This window comes from Centroberyx gerrardi, chromosome 1 (assembly GCF_048128805.1).
Source record: "Centroberyx gerrardi isolate f3 chromosome 1, fCenGer3.hap1.cur.20231027, whole genome shotgun sequence".
Lineage (NCBI taxonomy): Eukaryota > Metazoa > Chordata > Actinopteri > Beryciformes > Berycidae > Centroberyx > Centroberyx gerrardi.
Genome location: NC_135997.1, coordinates 17,248,358 through 17,262,981, shown reverse-complemented (window position 1 = coordinate 17,262,981; position 14,624 = coordinate 17,248,358). Strand labels below are relative to the sequence as shown.

Sequence of the window (14,624 nt, the reverse complement as noted above, 5' to 3'; positions counted from 1 at the left end):
CATGTGTTATTACTAAGGTCTGGGAGAGCCTACGCAAATTTGTGAATATGAACAATTCTCTGCCAAAGCCAGAAAAGACAGTAACAAAGATTAAATTTGTGATGGATTAGATATAAAGTCTGGAGAATGGAAGGCTGTTCTCGTGGATCCAAACAATATTTTAGTTTTTACAACCATCTGAGCCTTATCTTATAGTAGAGATATCAGTTGTGAACCCCAGGGTGCTCGCCTATCTTCCCATGTCACCTATACAGTACCATCTTTCTCATCTAATTCTCTGTGAAGTAGCTCCAGGCTTTTTGAGTCTAGGTGCACTAGTTTCTGAGGTTTGGGGACCTTCCCATCTAATAATAGGGGTCAGATTAACATAGTAGCTGTAAACAAATGGTCATTGTGCATGGGTTCAACACCCACTGCCTCCCGAAGATACATGTGCAAATGTAGATGGTACTGGTCCATTCCTGCTAACCAGAGTGGGAAAGTTAGCTTGTTCTGCCAGCCACTTTGACAGGATCTGGCGAGGAGATCAACATAACGGTCTTAAAAAGCTAGCTGTTTGGTAAATTAGTGAAAGTGGCTGGAGAATTGTACTACCCACTTTCACTGGCTTAGTTGTAGACAAAAAGTAAGTTTATTTCCCTGCTAACCACTCTCTTACCAGTCTTTCTGCATGTCATATGACTTGCATCTCTTCGAGAGTTCAGTCGTGGCCCCCACTTTGCTCTAAATTACTGAGGCACTATGCAATAATACACGATGGAGTTTCAACCGAAAGCGATCAGTTATTTAATCGAGAAGATGAACAGCAGCATCCTCAGTTTTGACACCTGTAACGTCCTGTTTTGTTTAGAAAAACGTGAGGAAAATGCGCCACATGCTTTCCTTCCCCACCGCCCCCTGCTTTCGGTAAATGTGAACAAACTGTCCTCTGTGCCTGCACGTGATAGATTTAAATTAAACATTCAGACTGAAATTCACCTACACTTTAAACTGAACACCCATGGGTGACTGACTGCTGTGGTTGTGAGAGACGTCGGTACTTTACTCCTTCCTCCGCTTCGGAACACATCATGCCTGTTTTTTTCCGTTGGCTTCACCGTGGCGTCGCCAGCGCAGCAGCAAAAGCAACGGAGAAAATAGTGACAGAGCCAGAGACATCCCTGTTGCCCCAGCAACTAGCGACAACATGTCTTCCGGTTTGCGGATTTGATTTCAAAATAAAAGTAGCGTGATGTTTTTAGATTAGATCGTTGATGTAGCAGCACACAATAAGATATAGGTAAGAATAAGACAAATAGAGAGAATTATACAACAAGTAATTACCACAATCAATCATGAGAATAATACAACAGATAGTAACAGTAAAAATAACTTCTTAGTTAATAGATTTATAAACTTGAAGCAGGCATGGAAGTGTGCATTATTAACTATTCACATATAGCCTAAGGTATTCACTTATAAGGTGTACAGATGGAAGAACATGTATATACATAACTGTACATTTTAGAATTATTTGCATGCAACATTTTAAAAATAAAGCACATAAAATACACTGAAATAGTGAAATAAGAGCTTAAAGATACAATTAGGTCTTTTTTTTTTTTTTTTAATCTAAATTTTGTGTATTTATTTACACAGTTTGACCAGCAGTGGATGGGCTGTGTATAATCCTCATAATTGCATGATGTTTGTAATAGTTGTTAGCTGTTAACTACTAGAGGAGTAGTTTATTTAACTAAAGGATACATTTATGTTTTGATTTAAATTGTTTTGCAAGGCCATAACTTTTGACAAAATGTGACAAACAAGTTTTTAATTTATTTTTAATGCATATAACACAATGTTTTTACATTTGCATTGTTTGCAGGTATTGACAAGCCCAGTCTATAGCTCTGTGACTTCCATTCCCCCCCCTTTCCCTTTTCCCCCTTAATTGTTGCCTCAGTTCTCCATTCAACTTATAGTTCTTTAAGTGTGTAATTCAGTTTGTCTTCATTCATGCAGACTTTTTTAATGGTCATTGTATGCTACTTTTTTTTCCCCAGTGTCAATCACTTTCAATTTCAGTTCTCTCTAAACCAAATATCCCACTTGTTTATCTCTATAGCTCTGTGAAAGAAATGTCATAGAACTGATTTTAGATTTTACAAAGACATCTAGCATACTCTGTATTCCAGTCACATTTTTGTGTTCCCAAACAGATAAACTGCAAATTGCGATTCAGATTTAAACTTTTATTTTGAAAGCTACTGACGGGAAGTTGTTAGGGAACTGCTGCTGGCTTGACCGCAGACACAAAAAACTGCGAAATCAAGGAGAAGGACAGCGCCCAGAGGAGAATATTGGAAACCTCTCCAAACTGTATTGAGCATCGCGACGGAAATGGGCTCCCCGTCAGATTATCTGGGTCGTCGGATTTTAAGACACAGGTAGGGCTGCTGCTTTTATCGCCAAGGTCACAACAAGAATCCTGTTATTTTTCTTTACACGGGTGCGAGTCTAGTCTGTCCGACGTGAAGTTGCTTTCTAGCTAATGATGTTTTGGTGTGATGATGTCCCTTTCCGACATGATGAAGTCAGTCGGGCTGTGATTGCCTCCTCTCGCTCTGTGGTTCTTTTTGTGTGTCGTGTTTCGGTGTGAGGACACTTTTAGAGGGAGAGGGGGGATTCCTGATCCGGGCAGGAGTTGACTTTGTGGCCTGTGATGAGCTCCGGGGGTGGGGTGGGGTAGGATATGGGGGTCGTAACTGTTCCCAAGTTTGCCGATTTAACTCCTCGGGCACATCGTTACTTCAAGAAGAGCTCGGTGATGTGAACATGTATCCGGTTGTCCGTTTACTTAAATGGCCTGTTACCGCCGGGTTAGGCTAATCCAGTAATCTGTAAATCGAGGTGGTTTTATTTTTTTTCCAAACCAGGACCCCCCCCTCCTCCTCCTCCTCCTCCAACACACACTCTCACACACACAAAAGTATGGATTATATAGTCTAAAATGTGCGTGTGCTTGTGCGACGTAGTTATCAGTTAAGAGCTCCAGTCTAGATGCAGAATTGAGGAAAAAAAAAAACGGAATACAGTCTGGACTATACGTGCGCGTGCGTGCGTGCGTGCGCGTGTCTCCATCTACTCGTCGTTCACGCGCCGGCCTGCTGAGTGTGTGACCGGCTCTTTATAAAACTTGAGTCTTGTGAGGTGATTGAAACAGTCTCCTCTTTGTTCAGGCTGCCCGCGGAGAGGATTAATACAGCTAATGATCCCCATAATGTTGATGAAAGGTTACAGAGGGACAAACTAGGCGATTGACACTGATAATCAATACTGATAGAGTCCTGCTGAGCCTATCACAGGTGTAGGTGTAGGCTTGAGGTGTGTGTGTGGGTGGGGGGGTGGGGGGGGTAGGGAGTGGAGGATTTGTGCTGTCTGTCTGGCCTTTCACATGTGTATCAGTGTGTCATGATGACCAACTGCACTTTCATCCATAGCTGGGCCCACCTCAAGGTGCAGCAGGCCCGAGTGCTAACTACATCACATGTCTTCTGCCTTCTGTTTGGCAAAAAGTTGGGGTGTGTGTGTGGGGGGGAAGTTAGTTTTATCTGAAAAGGCTCTCTGGTATGGCACCTTTACCTCGCCATGCTCTCACCCTGACCGGCTCCAGCTAATCCTCTCAGCATGCGGCTGAGATTAGAGGTTTAGCTGGACCCCTGAAGCACTGCAGGCCCACCGAGTCCGCACCCTCACTGGACTCGCTGTCACTGCAGCATTGATCTGGACTTGAAGAGCATATTCTCCTGTCAGTGATGTTGTCTCTGAAAAGGCGTTTGAGCATGTTAAAGGATAGTCTGTCTGTCTGTCTGTCTGTCTGTCTCTGCGACTCCTACAGGCCGAACACTTCACTCTCCCATCTGTTGTCTTATTAACGCACAAAGGCTGCACTCACACATTTCCCTCTCTGTCTTTTTGAGAGAGTCACTGCACAGAAAGTAGTGTGGAGCAACAGATGCCACCAGTTTTTACGCTCTGTCTCTGGTTTGTGTAAGCTTTGTGTTAACTCATTCACAGATCCCATGTGTTAATATGGGTTTGGCTCTTGCTTGACAGATTTAGTCCGGTTTAAGTCTGTAATCCCTTTTGTGACTAGCTTAGCCCCGGCACGACCCTCTGCTCCTGTAGAAGCTGTGCTGGTCATTAGGGCTCGGCAATATGGTTGAAATCTAATTCACCATAATCATAAGGATCCATATATATCAGGATGTGGCTCACGTATGTAAAATCATGTTAAATAATCAAGTTAATGTTCATCCCATGATTTAACAGAATGGTAATTTTCAAATAATATTCCTGCCGTACCTCGTTTTGTCAGAGTTTTTAAATGAAATTTGCTTGTTATCATCAGATTAGAGAGCAGAATTGTGTGTCGCAATATCCCAAAATCACCATACCAACACAATTTGATTCCACTGAAACACGACAAACGATAATATTGAATCATCACTGCTCATTCCTCTGACAGTGGCTTCACGCCACTCTGAAGTGACATGACTTGTGTCTCTGATTTAGTTTTCTCCTCTCGTGTGGAAAGGTTTAGCAGAGCAGAGAGAGGCGGTTTTACACACACACGCAGAGATGGTTTTATATTCTCGGGCCAAACCTCTGTGTAGAATTTCCTGTGTAGAGAGTCAGCCATGAGACTTCCTGAGCCGTGTGTTGGATGTGGAGGGGGGGGTGGAGAAACGGGGAAGGAAGGGGAAGGGAAGCAGAAGCAGACTGTTACTCCCCGCTGTTGTCGGCGGTGGCCGCTGCGGTCGCTGCATGTCGCTCGCCGTCCCAGACTCTCAACAAAACAATGTGGAGGAAGTGAGAGAGCGGTTTCCGTCCTCTTTCTTCCACCATTTTCTCTTCGCTGACCACTGGTATCAGGAATACTCAGTAATCATTAGTGAAGAAAGAGTAAGGCGTGAAGTGAAGAGGGAAGAAGAGAGAGAGGGGGAGGGGGAGTTCGGCCTCTAATGTCTTCCTCTCTGTGTAATTGCAGGACATGTCCTTCAGTCTGTTAGAGCCGCTGTGCTGCACTCAACTGTCCAAGCATGCTGCAGTAGTGACGGTCTTTCTCCACTCAACAGGTGAGCTCTCTCTCTCTCTCTCTCTCTCTCTCTCTCTCTCTCTCTCTCTCTCTCTCTCTCTCTCTGTCTCTGCCCCCCCCTCTCTCTGTCTCTCTCAAATTCAAATTCAAATTCAAATGGGCTTTATTGGCATGAAATACAAAAGGTACTTATTGCCAAAGCAACATATACAAATACAAATTAAAATTATAATGAAAGTACTAACAGTAATCTCTCTCTCTGTCTCAATTCAATTCAATTAAGCTTTATTGGCATGATGTTTTGATAAAACATGTTGCCAAAGCACAAAGTCCCTAACATAAACAATGAAATAATAGAAAAATGAATACAAGTCTCTCTCTCTCTCTCTCTCTCTCTCTCTCTCTCATACTCTCCCCTCCCTTGTTGCCCATTTTGAATGTGCTTGTATTGCACTGTAAGCATGAAGGCCTTATCATCTTTGTCAGAAATGATTTCTCTCTCCCTCTTCCTCCTTCAGCAGTGTTTGGTCCAGAAGAAAAGTGCCTTCTAAGGGAAGCAGGATGTTCACGGGCTCCACCAAACTCCCTCCCACTAAAACACCCCAGCCCGAGAGGCTGGATGAAGTGTACGCTGCCTTGCGTAGAGGCCTACAGTGAGTAAACACATTTGGGGCGCTGTCCTCATTGATTACAGTGGATGGCTGCCAGGTGGAACATCGCTCAACTAACAGGAAATGGCTCTTTGTGAACCTTTAAAACAAAAGTCATGGTGATTGTTTCTGTTGTCAGGTCGTACCTGCAGGTCCACCAGCTGGAGCTGGACAGTCTGGGTCAGCAGATCAGAGAAAACAAGAGGAACGGTCGTCTGGTGAGAACCCATGTAGTCAAACCAGTCGCACCAGTATTACCATCCATCCAGTACCAGCCTAGCTGCTGTCACCTCTATCTATCCTCATTCAGGATGTTAATTTGATGCTTTGTGATGTTAACTGTTTTGTTCTTGTCATTCTCTGCAGGGGTCTTTGTATGAGCAGGATAAGGTGAGTTTCCTTAAGTAACTTGTTTGAAAAGGGTAGAGAGAAGATGATGTATTAGTTTACTGAGTTGGTATTTGTTCCTTTTTTCCCCAGCAAGTGAAAGCCATAGAGAGGTTCATGCGCCGCTTGGAGTTCCACCTCAGCAAGGTGTGTATATACAGTAAATAATAGTCAGTTGGTGATAATATTAATAAACACTATTGGTACAGCTCTTGTCTTCACAAAATGACGTGAAGTGCAGTAAAATAAATGGAACAAAATAAACCTTTGTAAACTGCTTCTCCAGGTGGAGGAGCTGTATGATGCGTACTGTATACAGCGGCGGCTGCGTGACGGAGCGAGTAAGATGGTGGCAGCCTTCAACTCCGCCACTGGCAGTAAGGAGGCGCGGGAGAGCCTGAGCGAGGCCAACAAGGGCTACAGGGAATGCACAGAGGTGAGTATTTCACCTCAAGTAATTGTGTTTGTGTGTGTGAACATGTACAGTAGATTGGATGTGGTTCTCTGGGGCCACACCCAATCTAAAAAAAAAAAAAAATCTTTTGCTAAAAATAAATATTTGGCCACATGTTAATGATATCCCACATCATAAGTTATTCATCCCTCTCCCTCTGTCTTCCTCTGCAGCACATGTGTTCACTTGAGAGTGAGCTGGAAAGCCAGATGGGAGAGTTTCACATTAAGATGAAGGGTGAGTCAGTTTCTGCACCCACTTGACTCTCTCTCTCTCTCTCTCTCACTTGACTCTGCTGTCCCTCCACTCTTTATCAGACGTATTCTTACTTTCTTGTCCGTCTCTGATGTTTCAGGTCTCGCTGGCTTTGCGCGGCTGTGTGCTGGTGACCAGTATGAGGTCAGAAACACATAAACACGCACACAGACGCACAGATTTTGCTCCAGTCTCTGTTCACACACGTAACGTTGGCTGCTTGTTGCCCCCGCAGGTCCTGATGCGCTACGGGCGGCAGCGCTGGAGGCTGCGGGGCCGAGTGGAAGTTAGCAACAAGCAGATATGGGACAGCGAGGATTACATCTTCCTGCCTCTCGTCACAGAACTGCTGTCAATCAAGGTGAGAAAATTAGCTTTAAACCTACCAGTAAAACTACACGCACTAAAAAATATTCCATATCAAGGTTATTATAGGAAACTAAAACGAACACTAGGTGTTTAAAAACCAAATATAAAAAATAGACTAAAACTGAACTAAAACGAACTAAAATAAAAATATAGAGATGATGGTGAGATGTTAGTTTTAGTCTTTTGTTTATGTGCAGGGTAATAAAAGAGAATGAATTTGGGGTGAACAATTTTTGGCTATTTTTACTGAATACTACACCACAAGACACCATGGTGCTATCCTGTAGACCGACATGTTCGGCCCCATGATCCCCTCTGGCTCTCAGAGGAAGTGCCAACAGCATCGCCGTCTGCACAACACGTGTGCAGAAAATAGTTGGGAGAAAATGTTTGGGATTATTTTGAGCTAAATGGTCTGAATTCATTGCTAATGCAATTCATTTATGCAGCATGAAGCCAAATTGGTCCAACCTCTAAGTTAGCTGACAATGCATTGAAACATTTATGTAAATACATTTTTTTAAAGAATATGATTTATTGTTTGTATTACAGAATACCTGTTGCAAACATATTCAAAATACCTGTTATGAACTTCTATCATTAAATGTTTAAAAAACACCACCCCTACCAAAAATGCTAAAACTAGAACTGAAACTAAATAAAAACTAAACTACTAAACTAAAACTTAACTGAAATTGAAGTAAAAATTGAAAACTGCATAAAATATAAAAACTAATGAAAAATCCCAAACTATAATAACCCTGTTCCACATCGTTTGTTGGTAATGGTCAGAAGCTTCAGCTGATTGTCGTCGTTGTTGATAGTTGAGTCTGTTTTGGTTGCCCAGGTGACGGAGCTGAAGAGCCTGGCCAATCACGTGGTGGTGGGCAGCGTCTCCTGCGAGATGCTCGACCTGTTCTGTCCGCTGCCCCAGACGCTCGCTGTGGATATCAACGACCTTGGAACAGTCAAACTCAACCTGGAGGTCACCTGGAGGTAAATCCAACCTCAGCAAATCCTTCTCATTACCTCACCATCTTGTGATTTCTTTGACCAAGCTGAAAATAAATTACTTTTCAAGTAGTACAAAAAAAAGGAAAATGTTAATTATTAAAATGTGTGTTAGGGTATGCTTTGCACTTTATCTCACTCCTTGTCTGTACTGTTTTTGTTTTTTTAGCCCGTTTGATAAGGACGACCAGACATCATCCACCAGTACGGTCTCCAAGCGGCTGTTATCCAATCAGAGCCCGCCTGACACACCCTCCATGCGGGAGCAGGTGTTCTATGTGAGTCACATGACCAGAGCATATCCAATCTCAGCATTTTGACTGTCCGCTAACAGCAACCTCCTTCACACCTGCTGTTATATCACCAGTAGTGTAGTTTGTGTGAGGGGTTTATAGTACACTTACTGTATAACGCAGTTTTTCATTGCAAAATATTTTTCCTACATTTTTTTTCTTTTGCCATTCATTCCTACTGATGGCTATTATTACTTTCATTTTGCTGGCTTGTTCTGTTTCAGCTGCTCCCCGACTGCTTTGTGTGTAGCGGTAGCAGTGATGTGTGTGAGGATATTCGCAGAGGAGTGTGTATTAGGATGTGTGGTCGTGGGACAGGCGTGCGTGACTCGAGGGGAGCGACTCCCCAAGTGAATGATAGCGGTAGTGGGATGTGTGAGACCAACAGTATGTATGAACAGAGCTGTGGTCCTTGTAGCTGTTTAATAGTGGTTGAGTAGCGCTCCAATCTGTCCCTCCTCTTCCTCACCTCGCTGAAGAGCGCGGCGCCGCGGGTCGGGGCCGGACAGAGCCGCTCGCTGGTGGAACTGTTCCATGACAGCTTGACGGACCGGACGGCAGCCTTACGTTGTGACTTCACCGGCACAACACCCCGATTCACCTGTTTACAGTTGGTGTGTTGGCATGTAGCTGTAGAGTAGTATGGTGTGTTGTGGTGACAGAACCAAAAGAAGTCAGAGGGAACATATAATGAATCAATAATGAACTTTACTTGTATATCACTTTTGTGGAAGCAGTTATAAATTGCTTTATGGGACACGATAAAACAAAGGTACTATACAGAAAAAGAATTTAAGTAAACGAAGACACAGCACAAGTTCAAACGAGCAAAATCAATAAAATATCATCTTAAAATAATGTGTTTTTGGATGCAATTTTTTTTAGCTTATGTTCCTCAGGCAAGTCATTCCAGTTTAGGGACCCTGATAGCAAAAGCCTGTTCACCTTCAGTTTGAATCTAGACTGCAGAAAGGCCCGCAGGGCCCTCAGCAGCTGCAATTTTGACATATTATCTGTAATTAGAGACATGGTGTGTATGGTGATTTGTAAGATTGAGTGTAGCATTATGTGTGTAGTATTGCCCCTTTGGGTACAAAAAGGGGTATTGTACAAAATATTTTGTTTCCTGGATGTAATTTGATAACCAACATGCGCATGAAAACCATAATCATTTCTTATGTATAGACATAATAGAATAATGATGTTTTAATCTAATGTTTTTCTGTCTCTCTCCTCTCTCTGCCTCTCCTCTCTGCGGCTGGGTTCCTCTCCAGTCTCTGTTAAAGAGGCAGGGGGAACTGGAGAACGGGACCGTCTGGTCCAACTCCTCCGAATCCTCCGATGACTCCTCCAGTCCGGCCATGGCGCACCACGCCCAGCGGCTGACGGCCTCCAACACGCTGCAGACCACTCCCACCACTCAGCTGTCCTTCACCCCTCACCGCTCCGGCACCTCCACGCCGTCGCTCTCGTCCAACCAGGAGGAGGACGAGCCGGACGGCGCGGAGGCTTTCTGTCAGACGGACTCCTCGAAGTGTTCGGTGCCTAACGGCCACCTGCAGAGTACGAGCTCTGACGGCCACATCGGCGACATTAGCCGAGATTGTACTGTGACTGATGAGGCGTCTGTCCAATCAGTCGAGCTTTCTGAAACCTCAGAAAACCTGAGCTGTTCTGACGTCTCCTCAAACCATCCTGTGTTGCTGGAGAAGCCGGATGGCTCGGATTTACCCGAATGTGGAGACCCAGACGTGTGTGTGTCAGCCCAGGAGGGGAACGATGACACACCCAAGGACTCAGCAGCACTTCAGGCTGAACAGTCTGAAGTGGAGACGGAGGACAGCACCACTGAGATGGGAGCAAATGCAGAGGGACTTAGAGAAGAAGCCTCAGAGGAAAACGCTCAGCCACACCAGTCCATCCAGGAGTCAAAACAACCAGAAGATCCTCCGGCGGTGAGCGTGTGCATGTGTGCACGTTGGGTGTTTTCGCGTGGGTATCCACTATGTTGACGGTGATATTTTGATGCCTAAATTTCTGTTTTCTCCATAGGTTTGTTTGCCTAGTTCTGCTAGTTTCAGTCAGGAAGTCGAGACGGCCCTCGAAAGTTTCGACTTTCTCAATTGCTCTGACCTCGAGGAGGAGGAGGAGGAGCAGGAGGAGGAACAAAAGGAAGAAGACCAAGTAGAAATGGAAGACAAGGATGGAGAACATGGAGAGGACCAACACAAAATGGAGGAAGAGAATATAGCGGAGGAAGAAAAGGACGAGGAGAACATATACACTGGAGGAAGGTGTGTATCATCTGGGATTTTTGTGTCGGGAAGTGTACAGATCGCCAAAAATATTTGTTGTTGAACACTGAATAGTTTCTCAACGCCTACTCTTTTAGCCTGATTTCATAAGGACTTCATATAACCCAAATTCTTATGTTATCTATCTCCATTCCCATTTCACATGACTGGCTGCCTTTTTTTCACCCATGCAGAAGTTCAGTGACATTCCCAGTTTATTCATATGGAATAGTTTTGTCCATACGCAGGGCTTAAAGCAAAAAAACATTCTGAGCCTGAAATGTTCCTGACTGATTGGGGGGGGGGGGGGGGGGGGACAGATTTCTGTGCTGAATGAGTGAATATTCAACACACAGCATTATTAATCTATAAACCTAGTGCAATAAGGATAACTGTGGAGCCCCCCAGGGGTCACCTGGTACAAAAAAAAAATGATGCGGAAATCAGTGGGCACGGTTTTCTTACAATTTACTCCTAAACCGTGCCCACGGATTAGTCAACCATGCGCACACATTTGTAATATCTATGTTGATAACATCAAAGAGGGACTTTTAGGCCTATATACAGTGAGCCAGAGCCATCACACACAGCTTGGCATACATATAGTGAGCTGTAATAGCCATAGGCACGTAGACCATATGTGAACCATAACCATTGATTAATCACATCAGTAGGTCTAATTTATGATCCGATGTGTTTTGGTGACAATATGAAACCTATTTACTCCCTATAAATCATGCTTGTAGAAAAAGCATGTTAATTACATTTTATATGCAACTCTGTGGGCCGCTGTGGTGTCCCTGTTTGACGTTATCAATATACATATTACAAATCCGTGTGCACGGCCTACTAATCCGCGGGCATGGTTTAGGACTCCGTGCGCACTGATTACTAATTCGAGGGCACGGTTTACTAATACCCATATGGATTTCCACATCAATTACTTTTTTCTTACCAGGTGACCCCTGGGGAGCTCTGTAGAGAACAGCCAAAGCAATGCCACATTTTTATGCTGAATGACGATTGTAAATTGTGAAAGACAGGTCAGGTTCCGGTCTGTCAGTGCTGCTGGAGCGGCAGCTGTAACTGTCGCTCCCGGTGTGCTCAGATATCGGAGTGCGCGCATAGCGGCGTTGTGTCTGGGATTTACCTCATGTGGAAGGAGCACTTTCTATCTGCTGGTTGAGCACAATTTGTCGCACCAAGTGTCAAACGGTTTCCCGTCTCCACCCGTTTATTCAATCCATACCTATCGCCGTTTGTTTTTTACTCCTCTCTCAGTGACGCGTGTATCTTCACCAGCTTTCATAAACTTCGTTTCCATATTTCAGCTGTGCTACACCACGGAATCGGCGCTACATTGTGATAGAAAGTAGCTTGCTGTTCATTGGATAAAAAAAAACTTGCTCGCATTCCATTGGTAAATGTAAAATATTGCTTTGCTTCGCTGAATATGATTGGATAAAACGCATCAAAAACAAAAACCCACGTGGAGTGAGTTTTTTTTTTTTGTTGTCGAAAATAGTTTGTGAATCTAAAATGTCCATATGCCGGAAATCCGGCACCTGGCCGGAGGTCTTTAAGCCCTGCATACAAATCCATAGGAGCTATTTAAACTGAAGACATGACCCATTATACTTTTGAAATGATTGACGCTCCAATCCCACATTTTCATAAACCTGTTTCTGTTTAATACCTTGCTGTAAATAAAGCATGATAAGGAAGGCTTTACAGTAAAGTATATTTGACCTGATACATGTATTTTGTCTCTCTCAACAGTGATGAAGAGGAGGAGGGGGAGGCTCTGGAGATGCTTATGGAGGCCCCAGAAGGATTTAGGAACTCAGATGAAGACTGTTACTCCCAGTCACAGGTAATCAGAGCGTGAATGTCTGTTGAACTGTTTGCTAATGCAGTTCTGTTCCTTGTCCAGTGTGCCTTGTGTCCATTTTCATGTTTATTAAATGAAAGTTTAAATAATACAGTGCGTAACAAACTTATATTTTGAAAAGGGGTCAAGCGTTGAGAACCTGCAGGACTTGGGTCAGGTGGAAATGCCCGAGGAGGCGGAGGAGCACCACAGCGAAGAAAAGGGAGATGAACAACCTGGTGAGAGGAGTTGGCCAGTATGCCGAGTCGTAGTTGCTGGTATGAAAACATAAATGCATGTCTGATGCATCAAGCATTATGTTGATTTGTCTCGTTTTTTGTTTGCTTTCATCTTTCAGAGGAGACGTCCCGTGATCAGGAGGACCGTCCCTCTACCCCCAGCAATTTGGCCACTACTGTCCTGTAATGATGTAGTGGAACCATAGCTAAAGCATTTCCCCGACTCAGATCTGCTCATACAATCTCCCATTTAGAGATGAAAGGCCTCAAGGATGTTCCACTTAACTGCTCAGACAAGCAAGCTCTGCCAAACGGTGGAGATTGTGCAGACAGAAATGTATTTGCCTTGTTCTGCCCAAGAACGAAAAATGTTGGGGTTTCTGCACCCCGGTCGTGACTGAAGATCCTTCCACTCCAAAGTTCCCACTCTCTTGCCTCCACACACACACATAGTTTCATAATGTAGCCCAGGTTAAAGGGGAATACCACTCAATTTATAAATTCACAAATTGTTGCTGTCAGGTGAAAACGTATTTCTAAAATGTCAACAATTCAGTAACTAAGAAAAACAGTCTTGTTTTTAGCTTGATGACAATGCATTTTTGACGTTAATCTGATGAGTTTTGAAAGGGTTTCATGGGACCAAAAGGTTAGAGAATTTTCTCAACCCATAGAGGACCGTGTATTCCTTCAAACATGAAAATCACCAAAATTGGAGTTATGAGGTTTTCACCCGACAGCAACAAAACATTATGTGTGTATGAGGTTAAGGCCCAGGAAAATCCGGTCGCTATTTGTGGACGAGAACAACCCTCAGAGCTGGAAACCAGAATATCCGGGTTATGATTTGCAATGTCACGTCAATGCACGGCCTAGAGCCGCTCCGCTGACAGCGGCTGGGAAACTAGACTTTATGACCATGTGATGTTTGTCTGAAGTTTTATATCCAAGTGAGCCACAGTGCTAAGTGGTAATTTAATCAGTTCCAAACCAGGATTGTACCCTGATATCAAGAAAATCCTCTCGTTCTGGGCATCAGAGACCGTTCTAGAGAATGTTCACCAATACACACGGGGTGCAGGAGTAACGTTTCATAGCTGAAATTCAGTGGCATTTCACCTGAAGCCACACCAGAGGTTGTATTGAGTATATTAGTACTGGAGATATACACTTTAGACTTGAAGGATAGGACTGCCTAATAATCTCTGCTGAGAATCTCTTCGCATCTTTCCACCAGATACAGAATGCATTTTGGTCCAGTGTTTACAAACAATGCAAACATACAATTTGCAATTTCAAAATATATTTAAACCTGCATGTTTAGCTGTGTCACACTGCCAGTGTGTGTGTATCAAAAGCTCAGATGATCAGTTTAAGCGTTTAAAACTACTCTTCAATCTAAGGAAGCTATCGAGTCTGTAGTTGTGTACAAGTGTTGCCTCAAGGGGGCGCTATACTCTTTCTGCATTATGCTTTAAATTGATCTACAGAGCCTCTTCATTCAGAAAGTGCCTCAAGTGACAGAAATGTAAGGTTTTACATAAATTAATGCCATGAACGAGAGAGGAGTATGAACATGGGCAAAGATACAGTGTTTATTTTCTGAATTACTTACAGAGTGTGCACAATAAGAGAATTATTTACTGTTTCATATAAAGAATTGTATATGTTCTGAAATGTTTAAAATTTAAATGTTTATGTTCAGAAATGTTAAAACTTTAT

The 14,624-nt window shown here is 43.6% G+C and overlaps 1 protein-coding gene across 2 annotated transcripts; it reads left to right on the top strand.

Moving 5' to 3' along the window:
• The first annotated feature begins 2,309 nt into the window (after positions 1–2,309).
• On the top strand, positions 2,310–14,406 carry LOC139920295 (uncharacterized). 2 transcript variants are annotated; one of them, XM_078286927.1, is made up of 17 exons: positions 2,310–2,429; positions 5,033–5,120; positions 5,599–5,733; positions 5,870–5,948; positions 6,097–6,120; positions 6,211–6,264; positions 6,437–6,553; positions 6,745–6,808; positions 6,927–6,970; positions 7,062–7,187; positions 8,043–8,191; positions 8,376–8,484; positions 9,774–10,454; positions 10,552–10,793; positions 12,573–12,666; positions 12,806–12,902; positions 13,022–14,406. In XM_078286927.1, the coding sequence occupies exons 3-17, from the start codon at positions 5,642–5,644 to the stop codon at positions 13,087–13,089; spliced, it is 2,040 nt and encodes a 679-aa protein (XP_078143053.1). In that variant the 5' UTR covers positions 2,310–2,429; positions 5,033–5,120; positions 5,599–5,641; the 3' UTR covers positions 13,090–14,406. The 2 variants fall into 2 exon arrangements, with proteins under 2 accessions (XP_078143053.1, XP_078142859.1); XM_078286733.1 differs by having other exon boundaries at positions 6,404–6,553.
• Positions 14,407–14,624: the final 218 nt, after the last annotated feature.

Coding starts and splice junctions, on each gene's coding strand:
- LOC139920295 (XM_078286733.1), top strand. CDS start 5,642: ATGTTCACGGGCTCCACCAAACTCCCTCCCACTAAAACACCCCAGCCC. Junction 6,265..6,403: donor TGGAGTTCCACCTCAGCAAG/GTGTGTATATAC, acceptor CTGCTTCTCCAG/GTGGAGGAGCTGTATGATGC. Junction 12,667..12,805: donor ACTGTTACTCCCAGTCACAG/GTAATCAGAGCG, acceptor TATTTTGAAAAG/GGGTCAAGCGTTGAGAACCT.